This window comes from Macaca thibetana, chromosome 2 (genome assembly GCF_024542745.1).
Source record: "Macaca thibetana thibetana isolate TM-01 chromosome 2, ASM2454274v1, whole genome shotgun sequence".
NCBI classification, from domain to species: domain Eukaryota; kingdom Metazoa; phylum Chordata; class Mammalia; order Primates; family Cercopithecidae; genus Macaca; species Macaca thibetana.
Genome location: NC_065579.1, coordinates 105,895,702 through 105,911,730, shown reverse-complemented (window position 1 = coordinate 105,911,730; position 16,029 = coordinate 105,895,702). Strand labels below are relative to the sequence as shown.

Here is a 16,029-nt window from a genome sequence, read left to right as displayed (position 1 = left end):
ACAAAGAAAAGCACCCATCAATTCCATGTTGCCTATAAAGCAAATTCTAAACTACTCCATGATCTATCTGACCATAGGTCCTCTCTCCAGTCTCACTCCAGTGATCCCCGTCTTGTGTCCAGTGCATTAACAAATAAGACAGCTCATCATTCCTTAGCATTTGCCATACTTTGCCTTCTACTTTGCCTTATACCTGCAGTTACTTCTAACTGTCCTTCCACCTCTGCTCTACAATAATCAACAATCACCTTCTTCCCTCAAAGCAGAAACTAGGAAAGAAAGCAAAATTATCACAGGAAAGGGTATTGTAAGAATCTATGGTCTCAGAAGCAGCACTGGTTTGAAAAAAGAGCACTGCCTTCAAGATCAAAAGTCTAGCTTTGCCACTTTCTTGTTAAGTTATACTGAGTAAGCCACTCACCTTTCTGAGTCTCAGTTTCCCCATATGTAAAATGTATCTACCCTACTTAACACACAAGATTATCCAGACAATTAAGTATGGGCCGGGCGTGGTGGTTCACGCCTGTAATCCCAGCACTCTGGGAGGCAGAGGCAGGCGGATCACCTGAGGTCAGGAGTTTGAGACCAGCCTGGCCAACATGGTGAAACTATGTCTCTACTAAATACAAAAACTTAGCCAGGCATAGTGGTGCATGCCTGTAATTCTAGCTACTACTCGGGAGGCTGAGGTTGGAGAACTGCTTGAACTCAGGAGGCAGAGGTTGCAGCGAGCTGAGATCACGCCACTGCACTCCAGCCTGGGCGACAGAGCAAGACTCCATCTCAAAAGAAAAAAAAAAGGAAAAGAAAAAAGAAAGACAATTAAGTATGATAAAGTGTGTCAAAATGCTTATGGGGGAACGGAGCTAAAGCTTATAGGGAAAATTATACCTTTAAATGCTTATATAGAAAAAATCTAAAAATTAATGAGCTATGCACATTCTTAAGAAGTTTGAAAGCTTTAAATACTTATATAGAAAAACATCTGAAAATTAATGAGCTACACACATTCATAAGAAGTCTGAAAGAAAGGCAAAATAAACCCAAAAGAAATAGAAAAGAAAATAGTAAAGTAGAAATTAAAAAGAAAACAAACACAATATATCAAAGCCAAAAGACAGTTTTTTGAAAAGAATAAGATTGTTCACATGCTTGTGTAAACTATGACAAACAATATAAAAGTAAGCTATGGTTATCCATTAGAAATGAAACTTCAGGCTGGGCGCGGTGGCTCAAGCCTGTAATCCCAGCACTTTGGGAGGCCGAGGCGGGCGGATCACAAGGTCAGGAGATCGAGACCATCCTGGCTAACACGATAAAACCCCGTTCTCTACTAAAAATACAAAAAATTAGCCGGGCGTGGTGGCGGGCGCCTGTAGTCCCAGCTACTCAGAGGCTGAGGCAGGAGAATGGCATGAACCGAGGAGGCGGAGCTTGCAGTGAGCCAAGATTGCGCCACTGCACTCCAGCCTGGGCGACAAAGCGAGACTCCGTCTCAAAAAAAAAGAAAAAAAAAAAAGAAATGAAACTTCAAATAAAAAGGGCTGAAGTAAATTTCCTTTGTGAAATGGGTTTCTCAGATCTCAGTACTATTGACATTTGGGACAGATAATTTTTGAGGTGAGCTGGGGGCTCTCCTATGCATTATAGGATGTTTAATAGCATCCTCAGCCTCTATCCACAAGAAGACAGTAACATCCCTCCCTATCCCCAAGAATCCTGACAACCAATGTCTTCATACATTGTAAACTGTTCCCTAAGAAGCAAAATCATACCAGGATGAGAACCACTGCTCTAAGAAAACAAAAAGGCCACATCACACTACGCCAACTAAAACTAGATTATTCATAGCTATTCTTTTTTTTTTTTTTTGAAACAGAGTCTCGCTCTGTTGACCAGGCTGGAGTGCAGTGGCGTGATCTCGGCTCACCGCAAGCTCCGCCTCCCGGGTTCACGCCATTCTTCTGCCTCAGCCTCCCAAGTAGCTGCGACTACAGGCACCCGCCACCACGCCTGGCTTTTTTTTTTTTTTTTTTGTATTTTTAGTAGAGACAGGGTTTCACCGTGTTAGCCAGGATGGTCTCAATCTCCTGACCTTGTGATCCGCCCACCTTGGCCTCCCAAGGTGCTGGGATTACAGGTGTAAGCCACTGCACCCAGCCTATTCACAGATACTCTTAATGGTAGAATAGCTAGCTGCTCTACCCATGACTACGGGATGGCAGCAAGGACAAGACTAAAGACATAGGCAGGTCTTGGATTTTTCAGGAAAATTGCATAGAGTGCTCAACATGAGAGGAAAAGAAAAGCTTTAGGCCGGGCTTGGTGGCTAACACCTATAATTCCAGCACTTTGGGAGGCCGAGGGGGGGGGTGAATCACCTGAGGTCAAGAGTTCAAGACCAGCCTGGCCAAAATGGAGAAACCCCGTCTCTACTAAAAATACAAAAATTAGCTGGGCGTGGTGGCAGGCACCTGTAATCTCAGCTACTCAGGAGGCTGAGGCAGCAGAATTGCTAGCACCTGGCAGGCAGAGTCTGCAGTGAGCCAAGATTACACCATTGCACTCCAGCCAGGGCCGACCAAAAAAAAAAAAAAGAAGCTTTAAGAGGTAAAATAGGATAAAAGACACTACAAGTAACAGAAGTATCACTTTTACTTTTGTGGCTCTAACACTGTAGTGAAATATAAAAGATGGTCCATGAGTCAAATTCCAAGAAGTCAGTTAACCTAGCAGAGCACAGCAGGACATAGTGCCTAATGGGACGTTTGTTTATCACTCTGAACTTCAATAAAAATGAGTCATTTCAAAATTTGAAAAAAGTATTTAAGTCTGGGCACAGTGGCTCGCCCCTGTAATCTCAGCACTTTGGGAGGCCAAGGCAGGCAGATCACCTGAGGTCAGGAGATCGAGAACAGCCTGACCAACATGAAGAAATCCCATCTCTACTAAAAATCCAAAATTAGCCAGGAATGGTGGCAGGCACATGTAATCCCAGCTACTCAGGAGGCTGAGGCAGGAGAATCGCTTGAACCCGGGAGGTGAAGGCTGCAGTGAGCCGAGTTGGCACCATTCCACTCAGCCTGGGCAACGAGAGAAACTCTGTCTCAAAAAAAAAAAAAAAAAAATCGAATTACACAGCTACACTATTCTGAGACAAATCACAATTAAATTGTTGTCATTTCTAAATAATAGTAAAGTCCGCAGAAGCATATCATAATTTTTGAATAATTAACAATTTTACAAGGAAAAGAGAATTCCAAGAAGCCAACAGGGAAGACAGTGTGTATAAATCCATTACATTCACCAGAAGCATCTAAAATCCAATCTAAACCTGATGGGAGTTCTAAGGGTGTCTGTAAATAGTTATGAGAACCCAAATGATGAAAAGCAAAAAGTGATGTTGACACCTAGGGACTCTAACATCATCTCAGGAATAATAAGAACCAAGCAAACATTACTGTCTTCCATTGTTTCTATTCATTCTACTTTCTAGAAATAAGACTCCAACTGAATAAGCTAGCAATGGACAGCAAATGCTATTGGGGGGATAAAAGTGAAAGGTCATTTCCCTGCAGAAATGGAGAGAGGCTTCTAGACAGTATAAAGGAGGGCAAATGGATCCCAAGCCACATAACAGCTGTTAGGATGAATGAGAACTGAAGATAGTAAACATCAGCAAAGACGGAGGATCAGTGCTCATCCTCCTGGAATCTGGAGAATGGCAGGAGTGCATTTTCCTATGTTCCTTCAGATTCAAGTAAATAGATGATCTAATGCAAGGTTCAGTTCCACTAGGGGGTCTGCTATGAACAGACAAAAACCCTATTCCTCAGTCAGTAGGAAGCTTACAAACAACTAAATCCCATGCCATAAAAGGCTGGAATTAATTGAGAAGTCTTGTGGCTGGCCAAATGACCTAACATTAGACTGAACATTAAAAGTCCAATGCCATTTCAAGAAGCTGAGGGCAAAGAAAGGAGTGAGCTGAGCAAACCAATTAGAAGGCATCAAAAGGGGGCCTACCAGCTATGGAGATGCAGTGCCCTCCCAGTAGGAGCAATTTATAGTCACTGGAATGGCTAAGAGGTAGAGCAGCACTGCAGGAGATGCAGTGACCTTTCTGAAGTTGTGAAACTGTCTGAGAATCTCTGCCTGGGGAATTCTCTCATGTACACACAAGCAGAATTGTATGTATAATTTCAGAAAACTTACAGACCACTCACAGTTACCCTCACATCTACCTGAAGAGCCCATGGCCTCCAGACTGCAAAGTCTTACCATAGGGACTCTGCCATTGACTCCTCCATAACCTGGGCAAGTATGTAACACTCGAATCTCTGGACCTGAGTCCATAAATCTGTCAGAGACAAGCTAAAGGCTAAAGGTTCTTTCAGCAGTAAAACAAAGCTTATGTGGAGGAACAACAATCCACTTCCTAGGAAAGAGCAGCTGAGTTCACTGCATCTCAGTTCCTAGTCTGTGTCTTCTCACTATGGATGGCCTAAGAAATCCCACTGGAAACACCAAAGTCTCCCAGCAAAAATTCCATTGGAGGAAAATATAAGGCAATTTCTGCCACTCAGTAGAGCCCACTTACCATCCAGCAGGTCTTCTTCATCATCCCTGTCACACTCCTCCACTGCCACCTCCTCCTCCTCCTCCTCCTCTTCCGCATCCTCCAGCTCCACGTCCGGGTCCAGGTCTGGATCGCTCCCTGAGGCAGATTCGTCTGACATGGCTCCCAGAGGTCCTCAGTGGGCATTACCGACTCATGGTCCACTGCAGGGGTGCTAGGAGGAGGATAAGAGACATCAGAATCACCAAGGGTTTTGCTTAGAAGCACAAGTCTTTCAAAGAAAAAACTGCCAGCTGGGCACAGTGGCTCACGCCTGTAATTCCAGCACTTTGGGAGGCCAAGGTGGGTGGATCACTTGAGGTCAGGAGCTCGAGACCAGCCTGGCCAACATGGTGAAACCCCATCTCTACTAAAAATACAAAAGTTAGTAAGGCATGGTGGCACACACCTGTAATCCCAGCTATTCAGGTGGCTGAGGCATGAGAATTGCTTGAACCAGGGAGGTAGAGGTTGCAGTGAGCCAAATGGCGCCACTGCACTCCAGCCTGAGCGACGAGGTGAGACTCTGTCTCCAAAATAAAAACAAATAAAAAAATGCTGAACATGAATTCCCTGGAATTTCTCTAAGAAAGGAAAGCTGGCCGGGCGTGGTGGCTCAAGCCTGTAATCCCAGCACTTTGGGAGGCCGAGACGGGCGGATCACGAGGTCAGGAGGTCAAGACCATCCTGGCTAACACGGTGAAAACCCGTCTCTACTAAAAATACAAGAAAATTAGCCAGGCGAGGTGGCGGGCGCCTGTAGTCCCAGCTACTCGGGAGGCTGAGGCAGGAGAATGGTGTGAACCCAGGGGGGCGGAGCTTGCAGTGAGCCAAGATCGGGCTACTGCACTCCAGCCTGGGGCACAGAGCAAGACTCCGTCTCAAAAAAAAAAAAAAAGAAAAAAAAGAAAGGAAAGCTAACCGTACCCAAATCACAACATTCTCTATGAGTGTACTGGCTCTGAGTCATGTTTTGGTGACTCTGCATAGCTCAAACATCTCTTGGCTATTTTGACAAGAAAACACCTTAAAGTAACAATAACAACAAAACTATAAACCTTAAAATTCCCATTTGTTCATTCCTTCCTGCATCAACTGTTTCCTAAGCACCAACTCTCTATATTTCTTTATACATATACATATATGTGTGTGTGTATATATATATGTATGTGTGGGTGTGTATATATATATATGTACATATATATACACACAGAGTCCCCAACCTGCAATGGTTTACCTTACAATTGTGCGAAAATGACACACATTCAGTAGAAACTGTACTTCAAATTTTAAATTTTTCCCAGGCTAGTAACATATGAAACTATACTCTCTGGCAATGCTGAGTAGCAGCAACGAGCCGAAGCTTCCAATCCACCATGCTATCATAAAGTATGCAGTTTTCTGTGCTGCCAGATGATTTTGACTGTAAACAATGTAAGTGCTCTTTATTTTATTTATTTATTTTTAGACAAGGTCCAGCTCTGTTGGCCAGGCTGGAGTGTGGGTGGAGTACATTGGCGCAATCATAGATCACTGCAGTCTCAAATTCCTGGGTTCAAGCAATATTCCTGCTTAAGACCTCCTGAGTAGCTAGGATGACAGGCACATACAACCATGCCTGGCTAAGACAGTGTTAAGTGTTCTGAGCATCTTTAAGGTAGTCTAGGCCAAACTATGATGTTCAGTAAGGTAGGTGTATTAAACAGACTTTCAACTTACAATATTTTTAACTTACGATGCATTTACCAGGATGTAACCCCACTGTACGTGGAGGAACAGCTGTATATAATCGCAGGTGCTATTCTAGAGTTTGGGGACACAGAAGGAGGCAGAACAAAGCATGCAGGGAGTACTCAAGGCTGGTGTGTGGCAGGAGGAGCTGCTAGTTTATATAGGGGAGGTCAGTGAAGTTCTCACTGAGCAGAAACCAAAAGAAAGGAAGAAAGCCATACAGACATCTGGAGGGAGTGTGTTCCAGGTAGAGTGAGCACCAACGGCAGAGGAGGAGTGGCTGGGAGTACTCAGGAGCTAGAATTATGTTTTACCCAAGTTATTCATTCATTCACATTCAGTCCGTCATTTGTTAACCTGCTATATTATGTCCACCATGTGTCAGGTACTGTGCATGTCTGTTTGTCTCTCATCACTTTACCATTAGCTATAAAGGTCACTCCTTCTTGAGGGTTAAAAAAAAAAAAACCATGGTAAAGAGATGGCTAGTTGGGTAGCTCTGTGATAAAGTAAATATAGCAAAATGTTAACTAGTAAGTTCACTGGCCAATTCTTTCCATTTTTTCTGTATATTTCAATTTTTCTTTTCTTTTCTTTTTTTCTTTTTTTTTTTTTTTTTGAGATGCAGTTTCACTCTGTTGCCCAGACTGGCATGCAGTGGCACGATCTCGACTCACTGCAACCTCCACCTCCTAGGTTCAAGTGATTTTCCTGCCTCAGCCTCCCGAGTAGCTGGGACTACAGGTGTGTACCACCACACCCAGCTAATTTTTGTATTTTTAGTAGAGACGGGGTTTTAACATGTTGGCCAGGCTGGTCTCAAACTCCTGACCTTAGGTGATCCTCCCTCCTTGGCCTCCCAGAGTGCTGGGATTACAGGCATCAGCCACTGCACCCAGGCTCAAATTTTCATACTAAACTCAGAGAAGAGGTAAATCATCTTTTTTTTTTTTTTTTTTTTTTTTTTTTTTTGAGACGGAGTCTCACTCTGTCACCCAGGATGGAGTGCAGAGGTGCAATCTTGGCTCACCGCAAGCTCCGCCTCCCAGGTTCACGCCATTCTCCTGCCTCAGCCTCCCTCCCCCGTAGCTGGAACTACAGGCGCCCACCACCACACCCGGCTAATTTTTTGTATTTTTAGTAGAGATGGGGCTTCACCCTGTTAGCCGGGATGGTCTCCATCTCCTGACCTCGTGATCCGCCCGCCTTGGCTTCCCAAAGTGCTGGGACTACAGGCATAAGCCACCGAGCCCGGCCATAAATCATCTTTTTTTTTTTTTTTTTTTTGAGACAGAGTCTCTCGCTCTGTCGCCCAGGCTGGAGTGCAGTGGCCGGATCTCAGCTCACTGCAAGCTCTGCCTCCCGGGTTTACGCCATTCTCCTGCCTCAGCCTCCCAAGTAGCTGGGACTACAGGCGCCTGCCACCTCGCCCGGCTAGTTTTTTGTATTTTTTAGTAGAGACGGGGTTTCACCGTGTTAGCCAGGATGGTCTCGATCTCCTGACCTCGTGATCTGCCCGTCTCGGCCTCCCAAAGTGCTGGGACTACAGGCATAAGCCACCGAGCCCGGCCATAAATCATCTTTTATAAGACAAACTGCTGTAGATAAATACATCAACAATCAGATCATCCTCAAATTCCTATCTCCCAAAATAAAAACCGAAGTACAAGTCTCTAGTCATTTAACATAAAAAGTACTGCAGAACTGCAATCTCTTACTAAGCTTCAGATAATTTGAAACATAACATCTATCTTCTCGTGAACAGAGAAGAAGAAAAGAAAAGCAAACTAGATTATTTAGAGTTTTGGAAAACTAGAACTTTAGGATTGTTCAGAGTTAGAAATAACAGGAATTAAGAGTACGTGTGTCCAGATGGTTCATGTACTTAGCCTCTTAAGACAAAGTAAAAAACAGCTGTGAAAGGATCTAGTAATAAAATTTAAATTTTTGCATTAATAACTCACTTTCAAAAACATCTGCAAAGGGCATTAAGGGACAGGGGAGAAATGTGATCAACAAATACAAATTCATATAACTAATGCTGAGCTACCATTCACTTAGTGACCTGGCAGATTTTAAATCTCTGTAGAAATGACTATCCAGACGGGCGTGGTGGCTCACACCTGTAATCCTAGCACTTTGGGAGGCCGAGGCGGGCAGATCACGAGGTCAGGAGTTTGAGACCATCCTCACCAACATGGTGAAACCCCGTCTCTACTAAAAATACAAAAATTAGCTGAGCATGGTGGCACATGCCTGTAATCCCAGCTACTCGGGAGGCTGAGGGGAATTGCTTGAACCCCAGAGGCACAGGTTGCAGTGAGCCGAGATCATGCCACTGCACTCCAGCCTTGGCAACAGTGCGAGACTCCGTCTTATAAAAAAAAAAAAAAAAAAAAAGGGCCAGACAAGTTGGTTCATGCCTGTAATCCCAGCACTTTGGGAGGCCGAAGCGGGTGGATCACGAGGTCAGGAGATGGAGACCATCCTGGCTAACAGGGTGAAACCCCGTCTCTATTAAAAGACAAAAAATTAGCCAGGCGTGGTAGCAGGTACCCGTAGTCCCGGCTACTCCGGAGGCTGAGGCAGGAGAATGGCGTGAACCCAAGAGGCGGACCTTGCAGTGAGCCCAGATCGCGCCATTGCACTCCAGCCTGCGCGACACAGTGAGACTCCATCTCAAAAAAAAAAAAGAAAGAAAGAAAGAAAGTAATAACTAACTATCCTGTGTCACTGGTTCATAAAGGAAGTAGTAAATCAATTAGCTATCAACAACTTTGGAAGTAAAATTTACTTCTTAATATTTGCAGTGAAATTTATTTCTGAATGTTAGTATATTCATCAATAACTACTCTGTGTTTGGAAGTCAATAGTTGTAATCAGCATAACCCCTCTCTTTCATCCTAGACTCCTTGAGATAAGAGTGTTTTGGCCGGGCACGGTGACTCAAATCTGTAACCCCAGCACTTTGGGAGGCCGAAGTGGGCAGATCACCTGAGGTCAGGAGTTCAAGACTAGCGCAGCCAACATGGTGAAACCCCCATCTCTACTAAAAATACCAAATTAACCAGGCATAGTAGTGCATGCCTGTAATCCCAGCTACTCAGGAGGCTGACGCAGGAGAATCGCCTGAACCCGGGAGGCGGAGGTTCCAGTGAGCTGAGATCCCGCCACTGCACTCCAGCCTAGGCAACAAGAGTGAAACTCCATCTCAAAAAAAAAAAGAAAAAAAAAAAAGAGTGTTTTCTCTGCAGTGTGCTTGGCTGATTTTAGAGAACCATTTTTAATTAGCAAGTACTTTTAGGTAATCTGAATGCCTGTCATTCTAGGGAAGAAATTGTGTGGTGGCAACAGAGAGAGACTCCCAGGCCCCTGTCCAAAAAAAAAAAAAGGCAACAAAGAGCCTGGTGTGGTGGTTCGCGCCTGTAATCCCAGCACTTTGGGAGGCCACGGTGGGGGAACTGCTTGAGTCCAGGAGTTCAAGATCAGCCTGGGCAACACAGCGATGCCCATATCTACAAAATATACAAAAACTAGCTGGGCATGGTGGCGTGCACCTGTAGTCCCAGCTACTTAGGAGACTGAGGAGGGAGGATCACTTGAGCCCAGGCAACAAGTGAAAATGGCAGAGGAAAAGCTGGCCTTGGTGGGCAGCAGCAGTCAACTGTATTCTGTCTCTAAGGGGCTCCACCCTCACACACACATACCTCTATGGGGGCATAGCCTTTCAGAACACAAGGCAGCCTTGATTCAGTACTCAGCTCTTAGAACTGTTAGACAGACACGGTTGGTGGTGGGGGGGGGAGGGGGGTGATAAAGAAAATAATCCATCTCCCTCATTTGCTCCTCATTCCAGGGAAAACACTGCTTCAATCTCCAGTGACAAGGAGCTCTGCCTCTAATGCATAGAAACCATAAGAGCAATAATGGGTATGCTGCACCTTAATGAGGACCTGTGTTCCTACAAAGCAAATTCTGGGAATCAAATTATATTTTAATGAAACTGGAGAACTAGCTATTTAAAGGAATTCTAAAGAGGACCACTCTGAAAAGCAAATATTCAACCCCTAAGTGTTTTAATAAGTCTGCAGTTTAATATATTGGGTTTGTTAAAAAGAGGCTGTAATTATTAAGAAACCCACAGACAATCCTAACCTAGCACCTCATGGCAATCTTGAGAGTGAAGGAAAATGTTGTTCGGCTTTGCTAAGTTCAAAGACAAAAACACCTGTCAGTAGAGTGGTACCTGGCCAAGAATCAGCAGAATTAATCGTGCAGGCACAGCCCTTAGAGACATGAGGCATGGCAAGGTGGGGATATTAGGACATAAACAAGAGGAAACACACACACAAACAAAGCCTTTGTTCACAACGCAGACCACCAGACTTGCAGAGTTCACATTGAAATCATAAGACTCCGAGCATACACGCTGTCTCATCATTGTGAGGCAGCTCATGAAATTTCAAAGATGTCATTATGGTCCTTGATAGCATCATGATTGTTCCTTTTAAATAAAAGGATCCTTCCCAGACTGCCATGTCCTCATTAATTTTGGTGACCTTGAGTAGTACTAAATTCTGTCAAATGATCTCAAAGCAAGTCCACGGCAAGCGCAAATGACTTGTTTTTTTCTTGAAGAATATCTACACAAAACACTGGATTTGAGCTAATTTACAAGGGGAAGAAAGTCTTTTAAGAGTAGAAAAACAGGCCGGGCGAGGTGGCTCACGCCTGTAATCCCAGCACTTTGGGAGGCTGAGGCAGGTGGATGACGAGGTCAGGAGATTGCGACCATCCTGGCTAACACGGTAAAACCCCGTCTCTACTAAAAATACAAAAAATTAGCCATACTTGGTGGCGGGCGCCTGTAGTCCCAGCTACTCGGGAGGCTGAGGCAGGAGAATGGCGGGAATCCAGGAGGCGGAGATTGCAGTGAGCCGAGATCGCGCCACTGCACTCCAGCCTGGGCGACAGAGCGAGACTCCGTCTCAAAAAAAAAAAAAAAAAAAAAAAAAAAAAAAAAAAAAAAAATTAGACAAGGAATTTATATAATTTAAAGACAAAAGAAAGAGTTCAGTTACTCCATAGAGTATATATAGTATAGTATATATAGCACATATATATATATATAGTGTATGTAGTACTATATAGTACTCACCAAGTACCCACAGAATTCTTCCAGTCTGCTGAGAGATCCACCATGGATTGTTAAAGTTCTTTCCAAACACCTTCCTATGCAAAACAGACACTACTCCAATCACACCCAATGCATACTTCAAACCTCCAGTAGCCCAATGCCTTTTGAGTGTCTATCAGTTACTTAAAAAAAATTTAGATCACACAAAGCAGCCACAGAGCTAAACTGACATAACAGCTCAACATTTTACTTGGAAATATAAAGATGATTTTGGCAATTTGAAACTTAAGAGAAAATAAGAAACAAAAGGTGAACAAATGCATTCAAGACTTGGACCAGGGCCACAGGAGACAACTCTCTCCACAGGAGACAACTACCTCCAAAAGATAGCACAATGGAGCCTGGCCCCAGGGAATCAGAACCTCGCATAGCACTAGACACATATTTACAGAATCAGTCAAGAAACCTAAATCCAGCCACAGCTCTATGAATAACTAGCTGCATGACTTTGTGCAAGTCAGTCCTCCCTCAGCTTCAATCACTCCTCTTATTCCAACCCAGGGAGAAATGGGCCTGAGTTAATCTTCAAGATCTCTTCCAGATTCTAAAACAGCAATTCTCAAAGTATGGCCCGGGAACCCCTGGGAGTCCCCAAGACCCTTTCAATGGAACTACAATGTCAAAATTATAGTTTAAAGAGACATTCAGGGCATCTCTGAGCCCACTCTGGCTCAAGAGGCTACCCCAATTAAAAAACAACAACAAAAAAAGCCATTCAAAGCGCAAGATAAAAAATGGATTTTTATGTTAACAAAGTACAAAAAAATTTCTTCAGGTAATTTTTTCAAACTCTGTATTACAATTAACCTTTAAGAAGCTACCACTTGTCAGCCGGGCGCGGTGGCTTACGCCTGTAATCCCAGCACTTTGGGAGGCCGAGGTGAGCGGATCACGAGGTCAGGAGATCGAGACCACCCTGGCCAACATGGTGAAACCCCGTCTCTACTAAAAATACAAAAATTAGCTGGGCATGGTGGCACGTGCCTGTAATCCCAGCTACTTGGGAGGCTGAGGCAGGAGAATCGCTTGAACCCGGGAGGTGGAGGTTGCAGTGAGCAGAGATTGCTCCACCGCACTACAACCTGGAGATAAAGCAAGACTCCGTCTCAAAAAACAAAAACAAAACAAAACAAAACAAAAAACTTAGTCTTTGCTGTTCTAAGACTACAAAACTCTAAGATCTATGATCTCCTCCCTCAAATTTTCAGGTGTCACAAAGAAAAAAAATTTACTTTTTTTTTTTTTTTAAACAGAGTCTTGCTCTGTCACCCAGGCTATAGTCCAATGGCACAATCTTGGTTCACTGCAACCTCCCCCTCCCGAGTTCAAGCAATTCTCCTGCCTCAGCCTCTTGAGTAGCTAAGATTACAGGCACCTGCCACCATGCCCGGATAATTTTTTGCATTTTTAGTAGAGACAGGGTTTCGCCATGTTGATCAGGCTGGTCTCAAACTCCTGACCTCAGGTGATTCACCCACCTCAGCCTCCCAAAGTGCTAGGATTACGGGCATGAGCCACCGCGCCCAACCAAGAATTTTTACATTCTAAAAATCTAATATGCAGAGGACCAAATTACATGTGAACATCATAAAATATCTGAACTGTTCCATATTGTCTTCAAATAGGCCGGACATGGTAGCTCACACCTACAATCCCAGCACTTTAGGAGGCCAAGATGGGAGGAATGCTTAAGTCCAGAAGTTTAAGACCAGCCTGGGAAGCCCGTGGTTGAGACTGCAGTAAGCTGTGATCGTGCCACTGCCCTCCAGCCTGGGAAACAGTGAGACAAAATAGTGTTTTGTCTCAAAACAACAACAGGCTGGGCGCGATGACTCACACCTGTAATCCCAGCACTTTAGGAGGCCAAGGCGGGTGGATCACGAGGTCAGGAGATTGAGACCATTGTGGCTAACATGGTAAAACCCCATCTCTACTAAAAATAGAAAAAATTAGCCAGGCGTGGTGGCGGGCGCCTGTAGTCCCAGCTACTTGGGAGGCTGAGGACCCAGGAGGCGGAGGTTGCAGTGAGCCAAGATCACACCACTATACTCCAGCCTGGGCAACAGAGCAAGACTCCATCTCCAAAAAAAAACCAACAAAAACAACAACAACAAAATATAAGATTAATCTGATACATAAATGATATATGTATTTTACAAATGTGTTATTGATAGGTTATTTTATATACGTAAGTAGCCATCAAAGGCAAGCTTTCTCAATGACTGAAGTTAATGCTGTATTTGCAAAGTCAACTTTTTACCTTTACCACTGAATCTGCTATCCACAACTGGTTTAAAATGGACAAGAGCTGAGAGGTTCTCTGTGGCCCCCCTCAAGACTTCCCTGGCTTAGGCCCTTCAAGTAGGAAGTCATTGAATAGCACACCCCTACAGGATTATTCCCAGATATTTTGAGTAAATAGACGTAAAGTTCTAGAAGGCCATTCTGAGGGGAGCAAATGAAAGGTTCGTTTCCTTCTCCATGGAATCATGGCCAGCAGGAAAAAAAAAAAAAAAAAAAAAAAACAGCAGAGTTGTGGGGGGTGGAGGGTAGAGAACAATTAGGAAGAGATGAGCTAAAGCAGGGACGACAGTTTGAGCTATAAGAAGCCTGTGTGACAGACACCACTCCACCCTCTAGAAAGCTGAGCTCTGAAAAATTCACTCACAAACACACACACAAAACAAAAAACATCAGACCAGTGTAATATGAAGTGATAAAAAGAGGAAAAAAATAAGATCTCTGGATACAGGGGATGACGCAAGAATAAGAAAGAAATTCTTTGCATGTGAACAAAGGCTTTGTTTGTGTGTGTGTTTCCTCCTGTGTATGTAGTATGTTACCATTCGACCTGTGAGTCCTATGTCTTTCCACACAGCTCTAACTTCTTAAGATGGTGATTACTGGCCAGGCAGAGTGGCTCATGTCTATTATCTCAGAACTTTTGAGAAGCCAAGGTGGGAGGATCACTTGAGCCCAGGAGTTTGAGACCAGCCTGGGCAACATAGTGAGATCCCATCTCTACAAAAAAATTTAAAAATTAGCCAGCATGCTAGTGCCCACCTATAGTCCCAGCTACTTGGGAGGCTGAGGCCAGAGGATCACTTGAGCTCAGGTGTTCAAGGTTCCAGTGGGTCATGCTCATACCCCAGCACTTTAGCCTGGGTGACAGAGTAAGACCCTGACTCAAAAAAAGAAAGAAAAGAAAAGAAAAGAAAAGAGAGAGAGAGAGAGAGAGAGAGAGAGAGAGAGAGAGAGAGAGAGAGAAAGAAAGAAAGAAAGAAAGAAAGAAAGAAAGAAAGAAAGAAAGAAAGAAAGAAAGAAAGAAAGAAAGAAAGAAAGAAAGAAGGAAGGAAGGAAGGAAGGAAGGAAGGAAGGAAGGAAGGAAGGAAGGAAGGAAGGAAGGAAGGAAGGAAGGAAGGAAAAAAAAGAGGACAGAAGACTACAGAAACAAGAACCCACATGGCAGGGACATGGAGGGCCCACTTTCCTCAGAATTCCCTAAGCCTAAATCAGCCCTGAGTTCAGAACAGCTTAAAAGCAGATCAGGTTTATCTGCTAGACAATGAGACTAGCAAGGCACGCTCAGTGTCTCATCCTTCCAACTCCCCAATCACCACTGCCTCCATTCTCCCTTACCAGTCTCTTCTCAAATTTCAAGCCCTCTGAGGATCCTCCCTCTCCTGAGAGCTCTATCACAGAGCCACAGAGCTCAGTCTGGGTGCTTTCAAGTCCAGACCAATACAAGCTGTGCACAGAGGAAATGTTTTGCCCTTCATAGCCGCACGAACATTCAGTATGAAATCCGTGACAAAGATTATATCTAGTCAAACTACTCACCAGACATGATCCCAAAAAGCTCTGTGGAAATAGCATTTCAACAAATCAAAGCTTTTAAATAAGACTTGCAGGAATTCTACATGAATCCTTTTATAATGCAAATAGGCACAGTGCCTCATGCCTGTAATCCCTGCAATTTGGGAGGCTGAGGTGGGTGGATCACTTGAGGCCAGGAGTTCGAGACCAGTCTTGCCAACACAGTGAAACCCCGTTTCTACTAAAAATACAAAAATTAGCCGGGTGTGGTGGTGGGTGCCTGTAGTCCCAGCTACCTGGGAGGCTGAGGCAGGATAATCGCTTGAACCCAGGAGACAGAGGTTGCAGTGGACCCAGACTGCACCACTGCACTCCAGCCTAGGCGACAGAGTCAGACCCCGTCTCGATAAGAATAATAACAACCACCGCTGATTTTCTGAGCTGACACTGGTCACTTTAGCTTTTCAATTACTAATTCTTTTAAAATAGCTACACCTACATGGTATACAGGTTGTTTCTAGACTACAGTTTTTCCTTAATTGGTATCTACTACAAATAAAAGTTTTAATGGATGACTACTAAGTTGTGATACATACTTTTGTATTTTCAAAATATTCTACAGAAAATAATATACTAATATTATTGCATTTGTATAGTTATTAACGCT

The 16,029-nt window shown here is 44.0% G+C and overlaps 2 protein-coding genes across 4 annotated transcripts in view; one reads left to right on the top strand and one right to left on the bottom strand.

Moving 5' to 3' along the window:
* The window catches only part of DCAF1 (DDB1 and CUL4 associated factor 1), a 204,847-nt gene that overhangs the window by 5,332 nt on the left and 183,486 nt on the right, over positions 1 to 16,029 (top strand). The window lies entirely within an intron of this gene.
* RAD54L2 (RAD54 like 2) overlaps positions 1 to 16,029 on the bottom strand; it is a 122,117-nt gene that overhangs the window by 63,295 nt on the left and 42,793 nt on the right. For all 3 annotated transcript variants that reach the window (XM_050780669.1, XM_050780668.1, XM_050780670.1), the window contains one exon: positions 4,601 to 4,793. In XM_050780669.1, the coding sequence (XP_050636626.1) occupies positions 4,601 to 4,739 (139 nt within the window). In that variant the 5' untranslated portion in view covers positions 4,740 to 4,793. The remainder of the gene's footprint in view (positions 1 to 4,600; positions 4,794 to 16,029) is intronic.